General features: G+C 40.7%; 1 protein-coding gene across 1 annotated transcript; it reads left to right on the top strand.

Annotated features, from left to right (window-relative positions):
• Positions 1-207: 207 nt before the first annotated feature.
• LOC140236904 (uncharacterized) lies at positions 208-14,967 on the top strand. Its single transcript, XM_072316838.1, has 9 exons — positions 208-289; positions 4,485-4,669; positions 5,322-5,389; positions 6,748-6,822; positions 7,275-7,559; positions 8,938-9,094; positions 10,082-10,301; positions 11,067-11,240; positions 11,766-14,967. The coding sequence occupies exons 1-9, from the start codon at positions 215-217 to the stop codon at positions 13,416-13,418; spliced, it is 2,892 nt and encodes a 963-aa protein (XP_072172939.1). The 5' UTR covers positions 208-214; the 3' UTR covers positions 13,419-14,967.
• Positions 14,968-19,514: the final 4,547 nt, after the last annotated feature.

Raw genomic sequence — 19,514 nt, 5'->3', positions numbered from 1 at the left:
ATGTGCTTCTATGGGAGTGTATCATCCTTCTTTTTTTTTTTCAAATCCTTGTTACTGTATTTACAGGTCATGAGACAAAACACAGCCTGGACCAACTTCCCATATTTCGGAAATCATTCACTCAACTCAGTTCAGCTGTGATTGAAAACATGATCACAGACAGTAGACAAGACTCCAGCTCAAATCTGACATTGGAGGCGACGGAATGAAGGTCATGGAGGATAAGTCACTTTTTGTCTATGACTATGTCAACCTGAAAAACAGGCAACTCGTCCGCAAGAATGGAAAAGTGAGTATACAATGTCATATGCCTGCCAGGACTGCACACTAACTCTCTTTTTCTTTTCTTTTTTTAATCTACTGGTCCGACCTGTCCTTGTTGGACCAGTAGATACCCAGTTTTCCGTTTTTTGTTTTGTTTTTTTCCTGGTTCGAGCCTATAATATAGGGCCTACTGACCCTGTTCTTTTTTCCAACTGGCCCCGACAGTGATTTTTTTTTTCTTCTTCTTCTTCTTTTTTACCGGTCATGTCGGACCAGTAAATTTGGTAATTCCTGAAAAGTTACTGGCCTGACAGTGATTTTTATTGGTCTGGGACCATCGGACCAGTGTGTTGCATGTACTACAGAGAAGATAGATAAATTTATTGCCTCTGGGTTCTGTTATGAGGATCCTACTCATGTCATTGCATTTGATTTACACAAGTTGAAACAGAGAATTAGAGAGAAGGTCATATGGGTAGGCAGAGAGACAAATTAAAGATGCAAACAGTTTATCAGGTGTCAGTATCACTGTTGGATTGTGCAGATAAGGCAGTGGTCAATACTGAATGTATGAGCCAAATTATTTGTAAGTTGGCACATATTGTGTGTTTCTGTGGGTATTGGTGGAAAGGTGAATGACCACCTCCCTGCTAAGCTAGCATTTTTAGCTCACCTGAGCCAAAGGCTCAAGTGAGCTATTGCGATCGCCCTTCGTCCGTCGTCCGTCGTGCGTCGTGCGTCGTCCGTCGTCCGTCGTGCGTAAACTTTTTACATTTTCATCTTCTTCTTGAAAACCCCAAGACCGATTTTCATCAAACTTGGCAGGTAGCATCCCTAGGGGGTTAGGAACTCAATTTGTTAAAATGGGCACCATACCCCACCCAGGGGGCCCCCACGGTGGCCCAAACCCCCCAAAATTAAGGAATCTGTAAAAATCTTCTTCTCTAGAACCAGAAGTGATAGAGCTAAGTTAATACTATGAGTTAGTACATTGATGACTGTAGTTTCAAGTTTGTTCATGGCAGAATCAGGGGTGCCCCCCTTGGGACCCAGGGGAAGGGGGGGGGAGGGGTCCTAATGGGGCCTAAATTATACATTTTCATCTTCTTCTTGAGAACCCCATGACCAATTTTCACCAAACTTGGCAGGTAGCATCCCTAGGGGGTTAGGATCTCAATTTGTTAAAATGGGCACCATGCCCAACCCAAGGGCCCCAGGGGGGCCCAAACCCCCCAAAATTAAGGAATCTGTAAAAATCTTCTTCTCTAGAACCAGAAGTGATAGAGCTAAGTTAATACTATGAGTTAGTACATTGATGACTGTAGTTTCAAGTTTGTTCATGGCAGAATCAGGGGTGCCCCCCTTGGGACCCAGGGGAGGGGGGAGGGGAGGGGTCCTAATGGGGCCTAAATTATACATTTTCATCTTCTTCTTGAGAACCCCATGACCAATTTTCACCAAACTTGGCAGGTAGCATCCCTAGGGGGTTAGGATCTCAATTTGTTAAAATGGGCACCATGCCCAACCCAGGGGCCCCAGGGGGGCCCAAACCCCCAAAAAATTAAGGAATCTGTAAAAATCTTCTTCTCTAGAACCAGAAGTGATAGAGCTAAGTTAATACTATGAGTTAGTACATTGATGACTGTAGTTTCAAGTTTGTTCATAGCAAATCCAGGGGTGCCCCTCGTGGGGGCAGGGGGGGGGGAGGGGGGTTGGGAAAGTCCAAATGGGGGCCTGAATTGTACATTTTCAGCTTCTTCTTGAAAACCTCATGATGGATTTTCGTCAAACTTGGCAGGTAGCATCCCTAGGGGGTCAGGATCTCAATTTATCAAAATGGGCACCTTGCCCCACCCAGAGGGCCCCAGGGGGCCCCCAATCCCCCCAAATTAAGGAATCTTAAAAAAATTGGGCCTTTATTGTACATTTTCATCTTCTACTTGAGAATGCCTAGTCAAATTTTCGTAGAGCTGTGAATAATTTAGATTAGTGACTGCGTGAAAGGTGAACTTGCGATACTCAGGTGAGCGCTAGACCCGCGGGTCTCTTGTTTTTTTCCTGTCAAAACAAGGATACAAACATATGGGAATATATAGATTTGTGCTCATGCATATAATATGAAATGTAGGAATCAACAAAGTAGGAACTTGTGTTACTGTAAAAGTGGATATTTTCGCGCGACTAATTTTTCGCGCTAGGCCGGGTCAGAAGAGTTTCGCGTGTTTTTAATTCCGCGGAATCAAGACATCACGCACAGGAACGTATGGCAAGCAAAAATATTCGCATGTTTTTATTTTCGCGCTAGTTTCTGGTTGCGCGAAATGCGCGAAAATTTCAACACCGCGAAAATTTCCACTTTTACAGTAGCTGTCTCATTAGGCAAGTGGATTTCACTGTGGTTTCCCTAATAACATGTCTCTTGTCATCTGGGGATAAGTACATGTACATTGTACAATTGGATTTTGATCACAAAGGCACACTTTTACTGTAAACATACTGGGTTTTCTTTAGGTGAAATCTCTTCATTTCAAAGCTTATTTGTTTGTTGTTTTTTCCTCACCAAGATGCTTTTCCACTAGTGCATGCAGCCAGAAGAAAATGTATGCAATTTTCTTATGGATTTTTGTTGTTTGGACAAGTTTGTAGTATGCCAACTGTATGCATAAATGTACTTTTATAAAGTGGTTGTGTATACATAAAATGCTGAAAGACAAATATGAAGTAGGGTTTTTTGAAAACAGCAATGACTTTTGAACAATACTGTGCATTGGAGGAGCTTAGGGTTTGGGCAATGACATAAAAATGTTTACACACATGTACATTGTACTTAAGTGAAGGCCAAAGGCACAGTATGTTTGTTAGCATACTACAACATTCATGAATATCATGAGACTTTAAAAGGTTTGTGCATGTGTGAGTATGTGTGTACAGTGGGGGCATTTGCACAGAAAGTCAAAGAAACAATGCACACAAAGAGCTGACCAACTCATTGATCGAGTATTACGTAAGAGAAGAATTGAGGTACATGTAGCAATAGATTTTTGAATGTGAATCCTGAGGTAGTTGTTTAGACGCTGTTTACTCGAGCAAGTGTTAATCCCTTGCCTATATGAGTGAGTCTATTGGAGCTTGAATAAAGCTCTCTTTTTAAAGGCAGTTGATTGTTATCAAGCTTCAGATGGGATTAAAGAGATGTATAGGAGCATCCTACAACTTACATATAGCTCCATCTCCCTAGTAAGAGTAGAGCTAGGATGGCCCAACTTCACATAGGAGTATTGCCATTATTTAGTCAGCAAAGCAAGCTCCCTACATGACATTATTGTAGTACATGACCTTCAGAGTCATTTTGTGGTTAGCTGGTGGTTTGGATTCCTCTTTTCCCTTCAGTGCAAGCTGCTGGACTATTGATTATCACACTCCCCATTGTTCCCTCAAACCACCGAACAAGATAACAAGGATAATAAGTACATGTAGATACAGATGTAGATATAACAAAAGAGGCAGCTAGTAGCTTAAAAGATGAATACTGCAGTAAAATTAATAAATTTGAATTTGAATTTGAATTATGAGGGTGTAACCTTTCACTTAATAGGCATTCCCTCCCTTGAAGTTGTAATACCAATTTATATGATATACAGAGCAAAGAAATTTTCCCCTCTCTCTCTCTCTCTTTATCTCACAGTGATATAAGTTATCATTACACAATTCAAATTAGGCTCCTATATGATATAAGTTATCATTACACAAACAAATTAGGCTCCTTTTTTTTCCCCAGAAAATGGTAATTTCTGTGATGAATACATTGTATGCATGTTAGGTAAGTTTTCTATTGCTGTGATGTTGATGGATGAGCCCCCTTTTCATATCCAGGCAACTAGGGGTTGGGAAAATATCCAAAAGGTAAAAAAAGAGAAAAAAAAAATGAGTAACTCTTCCATTTTTTGTTAGAAAGTGGCCTTGTACTTTAAGGTAAAATCAAACATCTGTTATTAGGGAGCTTTAAATTTTAGACGTGCGGACGTTCAAAGAGAAAAAAACATGATCTGAGCGTGCGCAGTAACTTGATCCGCGCTACTGCGCACGCTCAGATCATGTTTTTTTCTCTTTGAACGTCCGCGCGTCTAAAATCTAAAGCTCCCTAACGCTTTTAGACACCAAACACAGCAAATTGTACTCTTGAAAACATCAGCCTTCCTTCATACTGTCTTACTTTATAGAAGCGTTACCTGGGTGACGTGGACGGGAGGTACCGCTACCACGCCCCACAGCAGACCCAGAGCCTGATGGGGTCCCTCATCAAACTCGACTTCCCCGAGACGAGGGCCATCAACACCAAGTCGGCCGATGCCATCATTGCTGACCAGAGTAAACAGATCAGGAACACATACCAGAAGACTTTCAGGTGAGGATCTAAATCAGGAGTAGGGCCCAAATGATATGGTAGATGGCTGCAAGATTTGTCTTGAGTCTAATGTTTTTGGACATGCAATTTTAAGAAATTGTCTTGTCCATCAAAAATTTTGGATTGCAGTTAAACTTGTGTAGAGGATGAGAGATAAAATCATCTATATACGAAGGGGGTCCTTCTAGAGAGGTTTATTCACGTTTAAAAAATGATATGAAGGGAAAATGTTTAGATGGTTTTATGAGCAGGTGGTCTTTATAGGCAGGTGATTGCTCAAACAAGTTTAAATGCCCTAGGGTTGAGAGCAGAAATGATAGTAATAAAGAAGGAATTGCACTGAAGTTTAATTTACAAACACTACAAATTGAATTTTTCAAAAAACAGAGTAAAACAAAGAGATCGTAATAAAAGGTGGGTCCCAACTTTTATTAGGATTGCTTTGTTTTGGATATCTCTGCCATTTCAAAACCAATTTTCTCCAAATAAACTCTGAATTCCTCCTAGAATTATATGCTCTTTCACATTTCATAAGAAGTTTTTCATTATCTCAAAAAATAATCATCAAAAAAAAGTTTTAAACCTGAAGCCCCGTCTCAACCGAAATTATACCATCCCTTAAGTGATTCGTTTGTTTGTGTGTTTGTTACAGAAATGCAACATTGGAAGCATGGAGCAGGCCTGACTCTTCACTGGATGACAGACCTTACAGCAGTCTTGGTACATGATTCATATATACCTTGTCATTCATATCACTTCATTAGATCATGTTAACCCTGTGAGGATGTTCTGATTCTGCTACAACATGCATAGACACCTGCCAGAGTATACTGTAAAACACGATATTTTCACGAATTAGAACCACCAGCCTTTTTCGCAGCATGAAATTTTCACGAGTTGCTTCAAATATTCAGTGCATAGTTGTATAGTGTAGACGAGAGCTTTCGCATGCATTTTGATTTCACAAATCTTGGCTCTCGCAAAATTTGTGAAATTAAAATGCACACAAACATTCCTCGTTTTACAGTACTCAGGACTAGATTTCAATGGGTTGCCAAAACATTTTACAAAGGAAATAGTGTGTTAGAGCCAGCTGAAAGCATTGATGCTTGTGTAGAGTGGCCTCTTACAAAATAAACTGCAGCTGATGTTACAATGTTATCCATCAGAATCTTATACAAAGTACTAAGAAGATACTTGAATCATCATTTTCATTGCTTTCATAATCAAAATTATGTGTTCAGATTGCTCACTTCTATTTTTAGGATAGACACAAATATGGCATAACATGGTAACTCATATACTGTTAGGCTGTAGCTAGAAATGAATTGGATCATGAATTGAATATTCATATTTCAATTAGCTGATTGGTCCTGAGTTGACATGTGGTCAGATCCATGTGTACCGGTAAGTAGTTATACAAGCTAGTAATAGGAATTTATGCTATTGATAATGAGTTTGATGGCCCTGGATTTGAACTCACATATACATGTAACACTTATTGGTCATGTACATGTTTGATATCAGGTTTTGTTATGTCACTCACAGAGTATATGAAGAGTTTGATACAAAAAAGAAAGAAAGAAAGAAAGATATATTCATATCTATCAGATGGGGAGATATATGATGAATGTAATAATTGTAATGACATCTTCAAAAATATATATTGTGTAATTAGTGCAGTATCATTGAAGAGATTTCATTTTTCTCTGTTTGATGATGGCTTTGCTTTGAAAAAAAAATGAAAGTTGTGTTTATCTGGTTTTGCATACATATTATACTCTTCATATTATTGTTTGATTTGTTCTCAAAAACACCATTCAATACAAGTAATAATATACAGCATGCAATGAGCTGTTGGTGGGAATCAACCACTCTATGTAACAATCTGACCAATCAAAACCATGCCTGTCCTTGTCTTACGTGTCTCAGGGAGACCTGATATCCTATACACTGGATAACTTCTACACATACTCAAGTGGATGTTTGGTAATGAGAGAAGAGCAGAGAGCAATGGATCATTATTTACTGGATCTTTTATTCTTTTTTGTGTGCGTTCTGTGCCTTATTTCCTGCAGAAAGTCGACCTCAAACAGCGCCTGAGACTACCTTTGACTTGCAGCCTCAGATCAACAACAGACCCCATACCACTGGTAAGCTGATTCTATGGATAAACTGACCAACAAAATTTGCAATAAAACAACTTATAAAACCCAGACACAAAAATAGTGAGATTTAAATTTGATTACAGTCTGCAATATAGCAATAGATATCGAGCATAAACAAAGCTGAAGGCCAGAAATCATGGTGGGTACATTTTATGCATTCTTTTAGAAAATATTATAGATATGTTAGGGCTGGAAGGGAATTTAATCTTGATTAATGCTCACACGGGTGCATTTTTCTCAGTGTAAAGTTAATATCATGTCATGGTTATCAATACATCAATGCATTTTATTCTCCAGTTCAGATATGTTCTTAGGTGTCTTCATTCACAAGAAAGCTCCACAAAACACTCATTTTTTTTGTTGAAAATGTTAATGGAACAAATTCCTCTACTTTGTCAATCTACTTCCATGACATCACACCTATCAATAATCACCAGGCAACCGCACATACCGCACCCCGTCCCGCAAGCCTCCCCGTGCCTCGGGCTTCATGGTCGTCAAGGTGAAGCCGGACGGCTCCATGAAGGACATTGGTATCCGCACGGTGACGGAGGAGATCCGCGACTGGTGGCAACAGGACGACAAGCGGCAGCGGGAGCGCGCCCGCAAGGCGCACAGCCAGAACCTGAAGCGCTACGACTCCTTCGCTGGACAGTGGCTCAGCTTCGCCGGCGACCAGGGGGAGAAGGAGGTGGAAGGAGGGGTCATTGATGCCTTCACAGGTATGGAAGTGGGGTCAGCAATCTGACCTTTGAATTTTGAATTGGAGGGAAAGTGGTCCATACTTGCCATATGTGCATGCATGCATGTATACAGACCTCCCAACCATTCTGAATTTTGTAGGAAATAATCTGGATTTTGACTATTCCCAGCCTTTGTTGCAATGGGAGTTTCCTTTTTTTTTTTTTTTTTTTGGATAATTTTACAACACACTCTTATGCTCTTTCTTTCCTACTTTTGAGCCAAGTCATCCCTGTTTTTCAGTCAGAAAGATTGGGAGGTCTGATTTATTGCATATGCCAGGAAGACAAATACAGTGAAGGCATGAAGTAATACAGTCAAACCTGCTTTAGCAACCACTTCTCTGTGAACTTTGGTTACTAGAGAAGGTTGGATCAGGGCTAGTCTTACTTGAGGGGATAGTCACTCAAAAGCCTCACTTTTTTTGACACATTATGGAAAGAAATTGTTTGAGAAAATACTCTTATTCAAGGGAAAGAAGAAGGCAAAAGGGAGTGTGGAAGACCAATGACAACTTGGATGGGAAACATTAACCCGTTGAGGACGGACTGATTATGCTACAACACGCATTTCCCATAGACACCTGCCCGAGTATACTCGGGACTCGTCCTCAACAGGTTAAGGACTTGATGCTTGGCCGCATCACGCCAGATGACAGATTCGGGAGGTTGGCTTGAGTTCATCCATGTCACAGCAGCTCATATTTGGGTCAACTAAAATGATGATGTCTGTAAAGGCTACCTGTCCATAAATACCGCTTATTTAGTCTCCATTGGATTTCTGTGGTAACAAGCTGAGGCTCCAATTACATGTACTTGTATTTCACAGGACTCTTAATCTTTCCTTGGATGAGTATAGGACATAAAAGACAGACTCACTCAACATTTTATTGAGTGAGTTGAGGGGGGCGTTGTGGCATAGTGGACAAGACTCCCGACTCCCATTCAGAGGACCCGAGTTTGAATCTCATCCAGTGCTTACGTTTAAGATGTTTTTACCCACTGTATTCCTCTCGGCCCAGGTGTATAAATGGGTATCTGGCAATGCTAGAATAATAATAATAGCAAGGCCCTATGGTAGAGCAGTGGCAACACTGAAGAGGCCAGCCTTGGTATAAATAGACTGTTTCAGGCATTTTTTTACAAGTTTGTAAGAATGAGTTTGGGTAGTGTTGACTTATCCCTGCACATCCTCTTTGGAGGATATGCTGTCTTTGAGGTGGTGGATGCTTCATTTCTTTAACCCGTTGAGGATGGACTGATTTTGCTATAACACGCATTTCCCATAGACACCTGTCCGAGTATTCTCGGGACTCGTCTTCAGCGGGTTAATCCTTGTATGTGCGTACCTCCCATGCAGGCCATGTTCCGAGGGATGAGTTCTACAACATTGAGAGCAGGGTGGGTGCCAGTGTAGCCATGCAGCTGAGGAACGGAAACAGAGTGAGGGTTGGGGTCAATGGCATCCTGCAGTCCGACAGCCTCAAGGTCAAGAAGTGGAAAAATGATCCTGAAGAGTAAGTTTCATTTCTTTGTCTGTTTGTGTGTCTGTTTGTTTGTTTGTCTGTTTGTTTGTAATGTCATCACCTGTTTCTTTGTTGGTGTAGTGGCAAAGCATTGCCACTACTAAAGAAAGAAAGATCCCCAAAAGAAATTGGCTGATTATAACTGCCAGTTTCGACCCATTGCTTGTATGTAGTTACACCGGACAATTGAAGTTCTTATCATTAGCAGGCATCCAGCATGTCCACTGCACATGCAGGACACATTCATGGAAAGGCTAAGCCGACATTTGTAAGCCAAGCTGTTCACAGGATTGAAAACTCAGGACAGAGGTGTTTTGTAATGTAACAGACCAGTACAGTGTCTGGCGCCATCTTGTGTTGCAGATGGGTTATGCATTGTTACGAGATGGCTCATAATCTTTGCATTCATCTAGCCATGTATTCCTTCTTATTAGGGCGCCATTTGTCTTTCAGAGAGCATAAAGATTCCAGTGTCCCATCTTTTTTTTTTCTTCCTCCTCTTGAATGCCGATGACAGAACCTGATGTGAAGTTTCAAGAGGAAATTGAAAGAAAAGACATGTCTGCTCAGGATAGCTAGATCACACTGGTTTTCATCCACTTGCTATAAATCATTTTGAATTTGCCTTTTTCCTCCACATGCTATTGTCGAAGGGGGAAAAAAGGGAAACAAAATATGAAGTTCAGTTGTTATTTTTCATTTGAGATACTTTTTATGTGCTTTTATGATTAAGGAGGAGATGCTGTGTTTGTTCATCAAGGTGTTGAAAATGAAGGATCCATTCCGTGCAATTTCAAACACATTTTCATCAACATTTCACATTATTGTTTACGCCTGTTTTTTTATTGTTTACAGTATAATTCAGAGGTGAAAAAGAAAGCTCATTTGGCAAATCTACTCTTGATAAGACCCCCATGACTCATAGCCAAACCAGAGGTATCATGCTTATAATGCTTTCACTCTCCCATTCTCACATAGGAAAAAGAGCAACCCACCCAAGAAGGATTCGATCGAGGACATATTCCGGGAGGCTCGGGCCAACGCGCCCACCGTCGTACCCCTGGAGAAGGAGACAGAGGGCAAGGTTCGGCAGAAGCAGCCCGAAGACCTCATTCCCCTCTCGTGGACGGAGCAGATTGACAAGCCCAACGTCAAGGTCTTGGGTCTGAGGGAGCCCTGCAGTCCACCTCCAAAAACGGTGAGGATTCCACTCTCATTTGACTCTCACAAAGTGAAATGCCAATCTGTGTCGTAATTCCCTTTTTCCTTTTTTGAATCTTTGGGAGTCAAGATTTTATGTTTTCAAGTATTGATAATATTAGTTGCAAAGACATGCAAATTAGATAATGTTATTGTCTCACAAGTCTTACAAATGTACAAAGACCTCCACTCAAAGTGGCAGTTAATTTCTTGAAATGAAATCAGGAAGAGAAACTTATGCCCCTTTGATATAATCATGATGTTGAAAATACCTAGCAAAGATGAGTCTAAAGGGGGAATCAGTTGCAGTTGCTAAATCATTGACCAAACATGTCACATTTATCACATTATGGTGGACCAACCAATGGGAGAGTTGTGAAACTTTTATAACTTGCAAGAAAAACAAATTCACAACTCTGTTATGTAGTCGTGTCGCATTATAATGTAACTGACATTTTGTTTGCTTTGTTTTAATCGTAATTATTAAAGTCAGTTTGAATATGGAGTGTAGGTTCACTTCATAGGTTGTTTCTGCCCTATGTAGAGCACATATCTCCATATATGTTATCTTTCCTTCCTTTTTATTTCTGTTTTGATATTGAATGCAAGTAAATTGCTACTGATGTTGATATAGAAAATGCATCTTCAAATAGCAATTTGCTACTGGTATCAAGAAAGTCAGTGAAAGTAATAATTCCTGCATACTTATGACTCAAATTTGAAGCTCAAGCATGTAATTGTGTCTTTTTACCCTACACTGCAGGATCTGTCTGAGCGCCATCCTGTTGTATTCCATCCGCTTGTCAGAGATGGGTCCAGACCACAGAGCAGCGTCAAATTGGGCAGATACCGCATCAACCAGCAGAGCAGAAGAAAGATTGGAATAGATGGTGCTGAGAGTCTCAACAATAGAATAACACGCGTCACTGTGGACCAGGTACGAAGGAATGTTTCCTATGTGAAAGGCACCTTTGGATATAAAGCGTTTTCCCTTGCAGGTGTTATGGAGAGATAAAGAGTACGCAGAGGTATATTCAGACAAACTAATGTGTTATTCGTTTTGCATGACACACTTTGAAATCATTAAGAAAATTGTAAATTACTTCAGATTTCACAGGTATATTCTTACTCTGTAATTACAGATATGACGCAAATGACACTGACCACCTAGTACAAGAAACTCATTCATATTGAGTTAAATTTGTGACCTGCATTGCTTATCATTACAATCATTTAACAGTGTATGCACAACTGTGTTTAAGGAGATGATTAAATGTGTCATGCTATCAAGTAAACTACCCAGGGTATGATGGAAACATCACTAAACTTGAAGCTTAATCATCACATGTTATCTCTCTCAAACCTTCAAAAATCATTTTGATTAACTGAGATGTGTAATTTTTGTAACAAATGTCATTTCCACTGACAGAAGTCTTGTAATCGCATGCCTTGTTTGCCACAGATCAACCGAGCAGAAGGCAATTCCAGAGAACTGACCGATGAGGATTATGAGAACCTCCTGCAGGAGCGGATCAAGTCGGTCAACGTGGAGGAGGAGGATGAGGAGGAGGATGGGGAAGATGAGGATGATGACCAGCTGGATGAGGTCATCACAGAAGGAAGGGAAGGATACCCCCATCCTAGTCCCAGGCGTAAGCTGGAAGACATGCAGGAGAATTCCATGTATAGTATCGGCCGCGAGAGCGAAAGGTCGGGACTCACGGTTGAGAAACCACCGACGATGAGGTCGCTGCAGGCATCTATGCAGGACTTTGCAATTCACGGTTCGCCCCCGGAGAAAGCCCGTCCTCATGTGAGGCAGGTCGCAAGCGCCATTCCCAGCACGAGACACGTGCAGTCGATGGACCCTGCCCTGTCTGCTCCCCCAAGGACGATGGCAAGGTCGGCTGGCTCTCAGCGCATCCAGCCTCGTGAGAATGACCTCAAGCGGTTAGGGGCGCAGTCGGCCAGCTCTCGTCGGGCACTATCCAGCGCTTCAAGCAGGAAGAGGTATTCCTTTGATCAGCCGGTGATGCCCCACAATGCCCACAGCCCCAGACCAAACCTGATAAAACCTGGCCATCTCCCTCGCTCCAAGGTGTCCAGCATTAGCCAGGGGCCTCAGGAAGGGGACCAGGAGTACATCAAGTTTTCCCAGCAGATCCTCAGACCGGGCGATCCCAGGTCCCGTGAGAGCAGCGCGGGGCTGATGGCCATGCGTGAGTCCAACCAGCCACGGCACGGCAGCGGCGACATGCGCTACAGGCCGGAGCCATCAATCATCAGCACCGACGATGTGGTATCTGTTGACAGCATGAATGTCCACCGGGGTGATCCTCACCAGAAACCTGACCATTACCACGAGGACGGCACCAAGTGCACTTGCTCTGAGGAGGCCAAGCGAGCCATGTCTGCCGCTCTGTCTGCAATGTCCCATGTGTCCACAGACCACTCTGTCATCAACATCCCCACCGCACCAATGACTCCTTCCGAGTCGGATAGAAACTCTCTTTCCGACATGGACCCCCTGTCCTCGACGTCTTCCTTCAGGAGGACATCGTTTGACGAGGATGACTGGAAGGACACGTCTGGGAATGACAGCAAGCCAGAGACCTCTGCCAATGGCAACAGGACAGCTGCTGAGCAGGTCACTGAGAGTGGAGACCACAATAACATCACAGATGTGCCTGAAAATGTAGAAGAAAAAGTTCCCACCGCTGCCAGCGGCTCTCCCACTCCGTCCAGAGAAATAATCATCAACAAGGACGATGGTCTGGATGCTCAGGGGATCACGCCCCCGCGATCAGCTGGAAAGAAGCGAACGGTGAAGTTCTCCGATGAGATCCCCGAACCATTTGTGCCCTACACCTCGCCCAGCTCCACTCCCCGCGACCCTGCCCATCCAGGCTCCAGAGAGGGCAGCATCAACTCCGGAGATTTCGCCCCCGAGGAGAAGCGCCCGGACCTGACTGCAACGGAGCCAAGCTCCAGGGCTGGTTCAGCTTCTCAGGAGCTACTTGAACTGAGGTCCAAGATCAAGGCAGATCTTCAGCAGTCACAGGCAGAAACACAGCAAGACCTCGAAGAGCTGAAGTCGCAAGGCACGAGTGGATGATGTGAGTTTGTGAAACTCTCTAAATACTGCAGACATACCGCTGCTTGATACCGTCCAATTTCTCCATTAAAACCTCTTTGCCCTCCAGACCTTCAGACCAAGTTCAGTCACAGAAAGTGCTTCCTCGTCAGTTTTATTTAGCCAAGAGAAAATACAAGACAATTTGATTTCTGATTATTTCCAGTAGTCATTTACATGTCAATATAATACAAGCAGGCAAGTAATTGGTTTATTACTGTATTGCACCATATGTCTCGCAGGTTTTTTATTTTTGCCAGTTTTGAGAGTCAGATGCTATTCACGAATTTAATAACACACAAAAATGTCAACTCTGATCCTGACATGAATGTGACATGGACGCCTACATTTCTCCATCCGTTGCTGTACTCCAAAATCGCAAATTTGACCACTCATGAAATCATTGGGATGTCCTGATTCGTGAACAATTAGACTCCCTATGTGCCGTGTACAGTACACTGCACCAAATTTCTATGTATAACAATTACTAGTATTGAAAATTCTGACAGATGAGTGTGTATAGATTTGAAACTTGGATTTTGAAAGTGACAGCACCTTTTGCAGCAACGCATGATTACGGAAAGTTTACTTACGCACAAGTGAGGGTGCCAAATATGGAAGCTGATGCACTTTTGCCTTATTTGAGAGTGTGATTAAGATTGAATATGGATGTTGACCAATGAATAAGTCCAAATGCAAACTTGGACGGTATTCACCTCCATTTTTATGTGGCACACAAATTAATTGCCTTCATGATGGTGTCACAAGAAGCGCAGTGTTGTTGTGGAAAATCATGTAAGATTGCAACATTTCCACGCCCACAGGCAAGTATTCAGATTGTGCTATTTTTTTTTCCCCACCATATTTTGTAGTGTGAGATATATGTACGCACAGAGGTGCAGTGATGGCATTCAAATATGCAACATATTCTTTAATCAATGATATATTTCTATATATGATATGATGAATCTGTATAGATATGTAATCAGTGTAATAAGAGAGTATATTAACCATTTATGTCTTTTATGATCATTGTATAGACATCAATTGTTGATTGTGGCCAGTCGCAAAAAGGAACATCAATCTCTTTTGACTGCTGTATATATAGACTATATTTTGAACAAATTAAGTACGGAACGCTGAAAATCATCTTTAATCTTTCATGTCTGAGGGAAGGAATTTGACCCCTACAGCAATTTAGTACAAATTTCCTCTCTGAGATTCAAATATTTTTCCTACACTGTAGTATTCTTGCAGTATCTGAATCATCAGTGGTAACATAACCAGCTCACGAAATCACATCTTTCCATGTTCTCTTTTGCTTAAAATACACAATATCCCTGTTTCATTTACATGAGGGATACTGTACATTGTCATTATGAACAGCTGTACCCATTTCTGATGTCCATGAATACACAGCACATTTGTTTAATGGGCTCTATTTTTACTCATGTAAATGCGTATGTCAGCTTTTCTCACCTTTGCTGTGTAAAGCAGAGTGAGAAGTGTATTTTACCATTCTGTTTTGCAATCCAAGACAGCTCGTCAGTCCTTGATATGATTGCACACATAGTATACATATTGTCAACTAAAACTAGAAAATTTAAGTTTAATACGTGTTAACAACTGTGAAAGAAATGTTACATTTTATTGGAACAGAGCAATAATATGCATGCTATTATTCATATAGCTTACTGTATTCCACATATACACGTGTATGTAGTATTCATTGATTCTAAATCTAGGTGTCAAGTTTATTGATAACAGCTGTTTTTCATATGAGTGCAAAATATGCATCCTCACTTCCAACACCTTGAGTCTATGATTTAGGAATATTGCACTGTACTTGGCTTTTGAAAAGATAGGCTGCTGCACAAAATTTCAGCCATTCTCAGAGAGTAATATGAGATTTTTTTTTTTCCTCTGGTTCCTCTCAGTAATGATCATGTAGCATACATTACTGTGTGATATACACTAATGGTCATGTGACTTACGTCACTCTGTGATATACATTGTTTGATGTGCCTCTTGTATATTCCATCTTTGTGTGAACTTTAGGGCTAGTGGTTTAGTTTTGTATGATATGCTAACAGTTTTAAAGGGATGGTATGGTTTTGGTTGAGATGGGGATTCATATTTGAACTTTTTGCATGATAATTAGAAACAACTTATGAGTATTTCTCATCATCTCATAAAAGTTGGAAACCTGAAGCCCCATGTCAACCAAAACTATATCATCCCTTTAATGATTACTTTTCTTGCAATATTTGTAAAAGATAGAAACATATATTTGGGAAGAAAAAGAGGTAGAGAACATTCAAATTCTGCCAAGCAGTACATCTGAAATCTCAGCTTTAAAGGGGATGGCTAGTGACTGATCAGTGGGAATCAGTGGGAATGCTGGGGGATGATTGTTCCAATCCTTGTGGGATTCATTTAAGAGTACATTATATATCTGTTGTTGCGTGAAAATTATTTGCTTCAGAACTGTTTCATATTCAAGCAATGTGCAGTTTAATCGCCCCGTCACTGTACAGGCATGCTAACCTTTAAACTGCGCATTACTTGAATATGAGACCATTCTGACGCAAATAATTTTCACACAACAATAGATACATAATGTACTCTTAAATGAATCCCACAAGGATTGGAAAAATCATCCCCCAGCATTCCCACTGATTCCCACTGATCAGGTACTAGCCATCCCCTTTAATGCCTCCATTAGTTGGTCATTCCTTCATCTACCTTTATACTCCAGTCTAAACTATCTTTTTTTTTCTGACTTTTTCAAATCATAGTACTTCCTTGTATAGCTCATTTGGTGGCACATTCCAGGTTTATACACATATTTTGTTGTTGTGTTGTTGTTGCTGCTACTGTTTATCACTATGACAGTTTGGATCCAGGATAACCAAGTAACCCAAACCCAGCAGTTAGTCTTAAAACCACTCGTGTATTATTTTACTGAGCAGGTTTGCTTCTCTGTTACTACACAAAAATTAGACAGCACTTCCATGTTGGAACAGAAATGTTAGCAATACTTGTACTCACTGGAGCTGCATGTATTGAAATTTGAAGTGTCTGAGCAAGAAGTTTGTTTTATTTGATTTTAAAGGGATTCCAGCAAGCTTGTGTGCCCCAGGCTTTGCATTGAATAAATCATGGCAACAAGCATCTCAAGTTTTCCCCACACTTCTCTTTCCATTTATAAGAAAACAATATGAAAACCAACCACTGCTCATTTGCATGAATACCTAGGCCTCCATAATTGGGGAGCATAGATCAGGGTTGCCGTAGTACTTCCATTTGTCCGTCTCAATATCAACCAGCCAAAGAAAATTCACGCTTTCGATGAAGATTGAAATATCTAACATGCATTTGTAGTTTGTTGCATTTACATACCTGTCTTAAATTTGAGATACATCTTCCCGTTCATGTACATTGTAGTTTCACAATCTAGTTGGCTGAACAATGATCAAATAAATAAACGAAAGACGCTATGAGCGACAGAATTGTGGTACTTCCTTGTCCTGTTTGTTTGGTTGTGTTTGTCATGAGGTGTGTTTTTGTCTTATTATAATCCAGAGCTGCCAAGTCTCATTTATTTTGCAGGAGACATCCTGTAAAAGTTAGCAACACATCAATATACAAATGATACACAGGATCGGTGAGAATTGAATGCGTGAGTTTAACTTTGCACAGTGAGTGGATTTTAGACTGTTTCCCAAAGTTAAACAAGAGCATCCATTTCTCACTGATCCATGAAATAGGCCGGTGCATCATTTGTTTTATAAAATGGTCCCATCAATTAATGAAATTCAACCTTTTTCCCCCATCATGCGTCTGGTACACCTACAATACCATACAAAGCTTGAGTCATGGGTTCAGATTGTACCAGACAATATGGCTTGAAGTAAAAATCAATTGCATGATGATTAACCAATCAGATTGCAGAGATTCTAAAGCCCATTTTATGAAATATCTATAAAATGGGCATCTGAGATTCTAAAGCCCATTTTATAAAAGATCTATAAAATGGGCTTTAGAATCTCTGCAATCTGATTGGTCAATCATCATGCACTGATTTTTACTGATCCACACTGAGCCATGTATAGTATTACAGTATAGGTGTACCAGATGCATTGTGGGGGAAAAAGGTTGAATCTCATGAATTTATGGGCCCATTTTGTAAAACAAATAATGCCCAGGGCTATTTCGTTGATCAGTGAGAAATTGATGCTCTCGTTTAATTTTGAAACAGTCTTAAACCCACTCGCTGCGCTCGTAGGTTAATTAAACAGTTTCAAAGTTAAACTCGCACATCCAATTCTCACCGATCCACTCGGTCCTCTGTATCATTTGTATATTGACATCACACAAACACAGGTCAAAATAATGTGTGTGTGTGTGTGTGTGTGTGTGTATGTGTGTCTGTGTGTCTGTGTGTGTGTGTGTCTGTGTTTGTGTGTGCATGTTTTTGTTTTTGTTTTTATTTCAATTAATGCAGGGCTGCCATGTCTCCCAGATTCCACATAATTCTCCCTGGAAGTCTTCTACTTTGACATGTCTTGACATGAGAATACAAAAGACACCCTGATTTTGGGAGTCATCATGGCCTATTTTCACACATGTAACACTTTCAAAAGCATCTCTGGTATGGCTCTTCTGAAACCTCCCTGATTTTGAAGTGTAAATGTGAATGTGAATATCTCGGATCAGCATTGCTATATTCATGTTAAAAGATTCATGAAAACTCAGTGTTTTGGAACGGAGCTGGATGAGTGGAAAAGCGACTCTGGGCATGTGTTTTAGTACAATGAATCAAATTCACCTCTCCAAAAGTAATTTGGGAATGCTCTCTCACGAAATGAGTTTGATACCAATCCTTTGATAGTCTCGTATATAAATGGCGGCAAATGGCGGTAATGGCGGCAATACATGTATGTTGCATTGTGAATACCAACCATTGCGTCTGAATATATATATATATGTGTGTGTGTGTGATTGTGTGTGGTTCTTTTACTTTTATTTTCAGTTTTCTCGTATATGCATTATGCAGATGCTAAAAAGTATCGATAGGCATGTGCGAGTGTTCTAAAATTCTGACCCAGATACATGAAATTAAAAGTGGAGTGGCATGGTAACCACACTATTTGGGTCACAGTCAACTGTGATAGATGAATCTATAAAGGTCAGAGGGAGTACCCTGTATATCAAGATTCTTATGTGTTTGACATGCAAGAAAAAAACAATTGTAACAGAAACAAGAAAGTTAATTTACAGTTCATCTACTTTCAGTAGTAGGAAGACAATTGTGTAATTTGGAACCTGATGTAGGCCAGTGGAATCAGAAATACTTGGGCTTAACATATGGTGTCATACCCACTCGCCAGCTGAAACATGATTTATCTACTCACATGTTTCCTTCAAATACGGCAGACATATGACCTTTTAGTCTCCCATTCTCACAACTCTAAATTACAAACTATTATGAGAGGAGATTTGTATAGTTTCATCAAGGCAGTCTGTGATTGGCCAAAGTGCATTCATGTGACAAAGTAGAGGTGTGATGTGCACCATCTGTTTCAATCCGCTCGCAAGGTTGCAAGTGGACACTACAATGATTCATCGCCCCCAAGGTCATATTGGGTGGTGTCTTCACTGGGGATTCGGCTTTGCGGAGCATCCTAAACACGAGTAAAAAAAAAACAACAACACTACGGAGATTTATACATGGGGCATGCATGAATGAATCTTAAATTCAGACTTCAATGTGAAATGTATATTTTGTACTCCCTCACACATTCTGTCCAAGCCTAGATGTTTCCAATCTTTTCAGGCATTTTTTTTCTCTCGATTTCTCACATTTTGAAATACGGGAATCAATCTTTTAAGACCTTTAGGTGATTTGTTCTCTCTTTCACCACTATGTATGTGCCTCCTTTTGATCTTCACAAATCAAACAAGGACCATTCTGTACCAGTGACATTCTCAAACACATCCTCCCACCCAACACAATTCACATGTTTGCCATGATCCAAGATAAGGTAAGTAAAAAACAAGAGCGACACAACTAGC

The sequence above is a fragment of the Diadema setosum genome, chromosome 13 (genome assembly GCF_964275005.1).
Source record: "Diadema setosum chromosome 13, eeDiaSeto1, whole genome shotgun sequence".
Classification (NCBI taxonomy): Eukaryota; Metazoa; Echinodermata; class Echinoidea; order Diadematoida; family Diadematidae; genus Diadema; species Diadema setosum.
The sequence above is the reverse complement of the archived record's forward strand: the minus strand, read 5'-3'. Positions and strand labels throughout refer to the sequence as shown.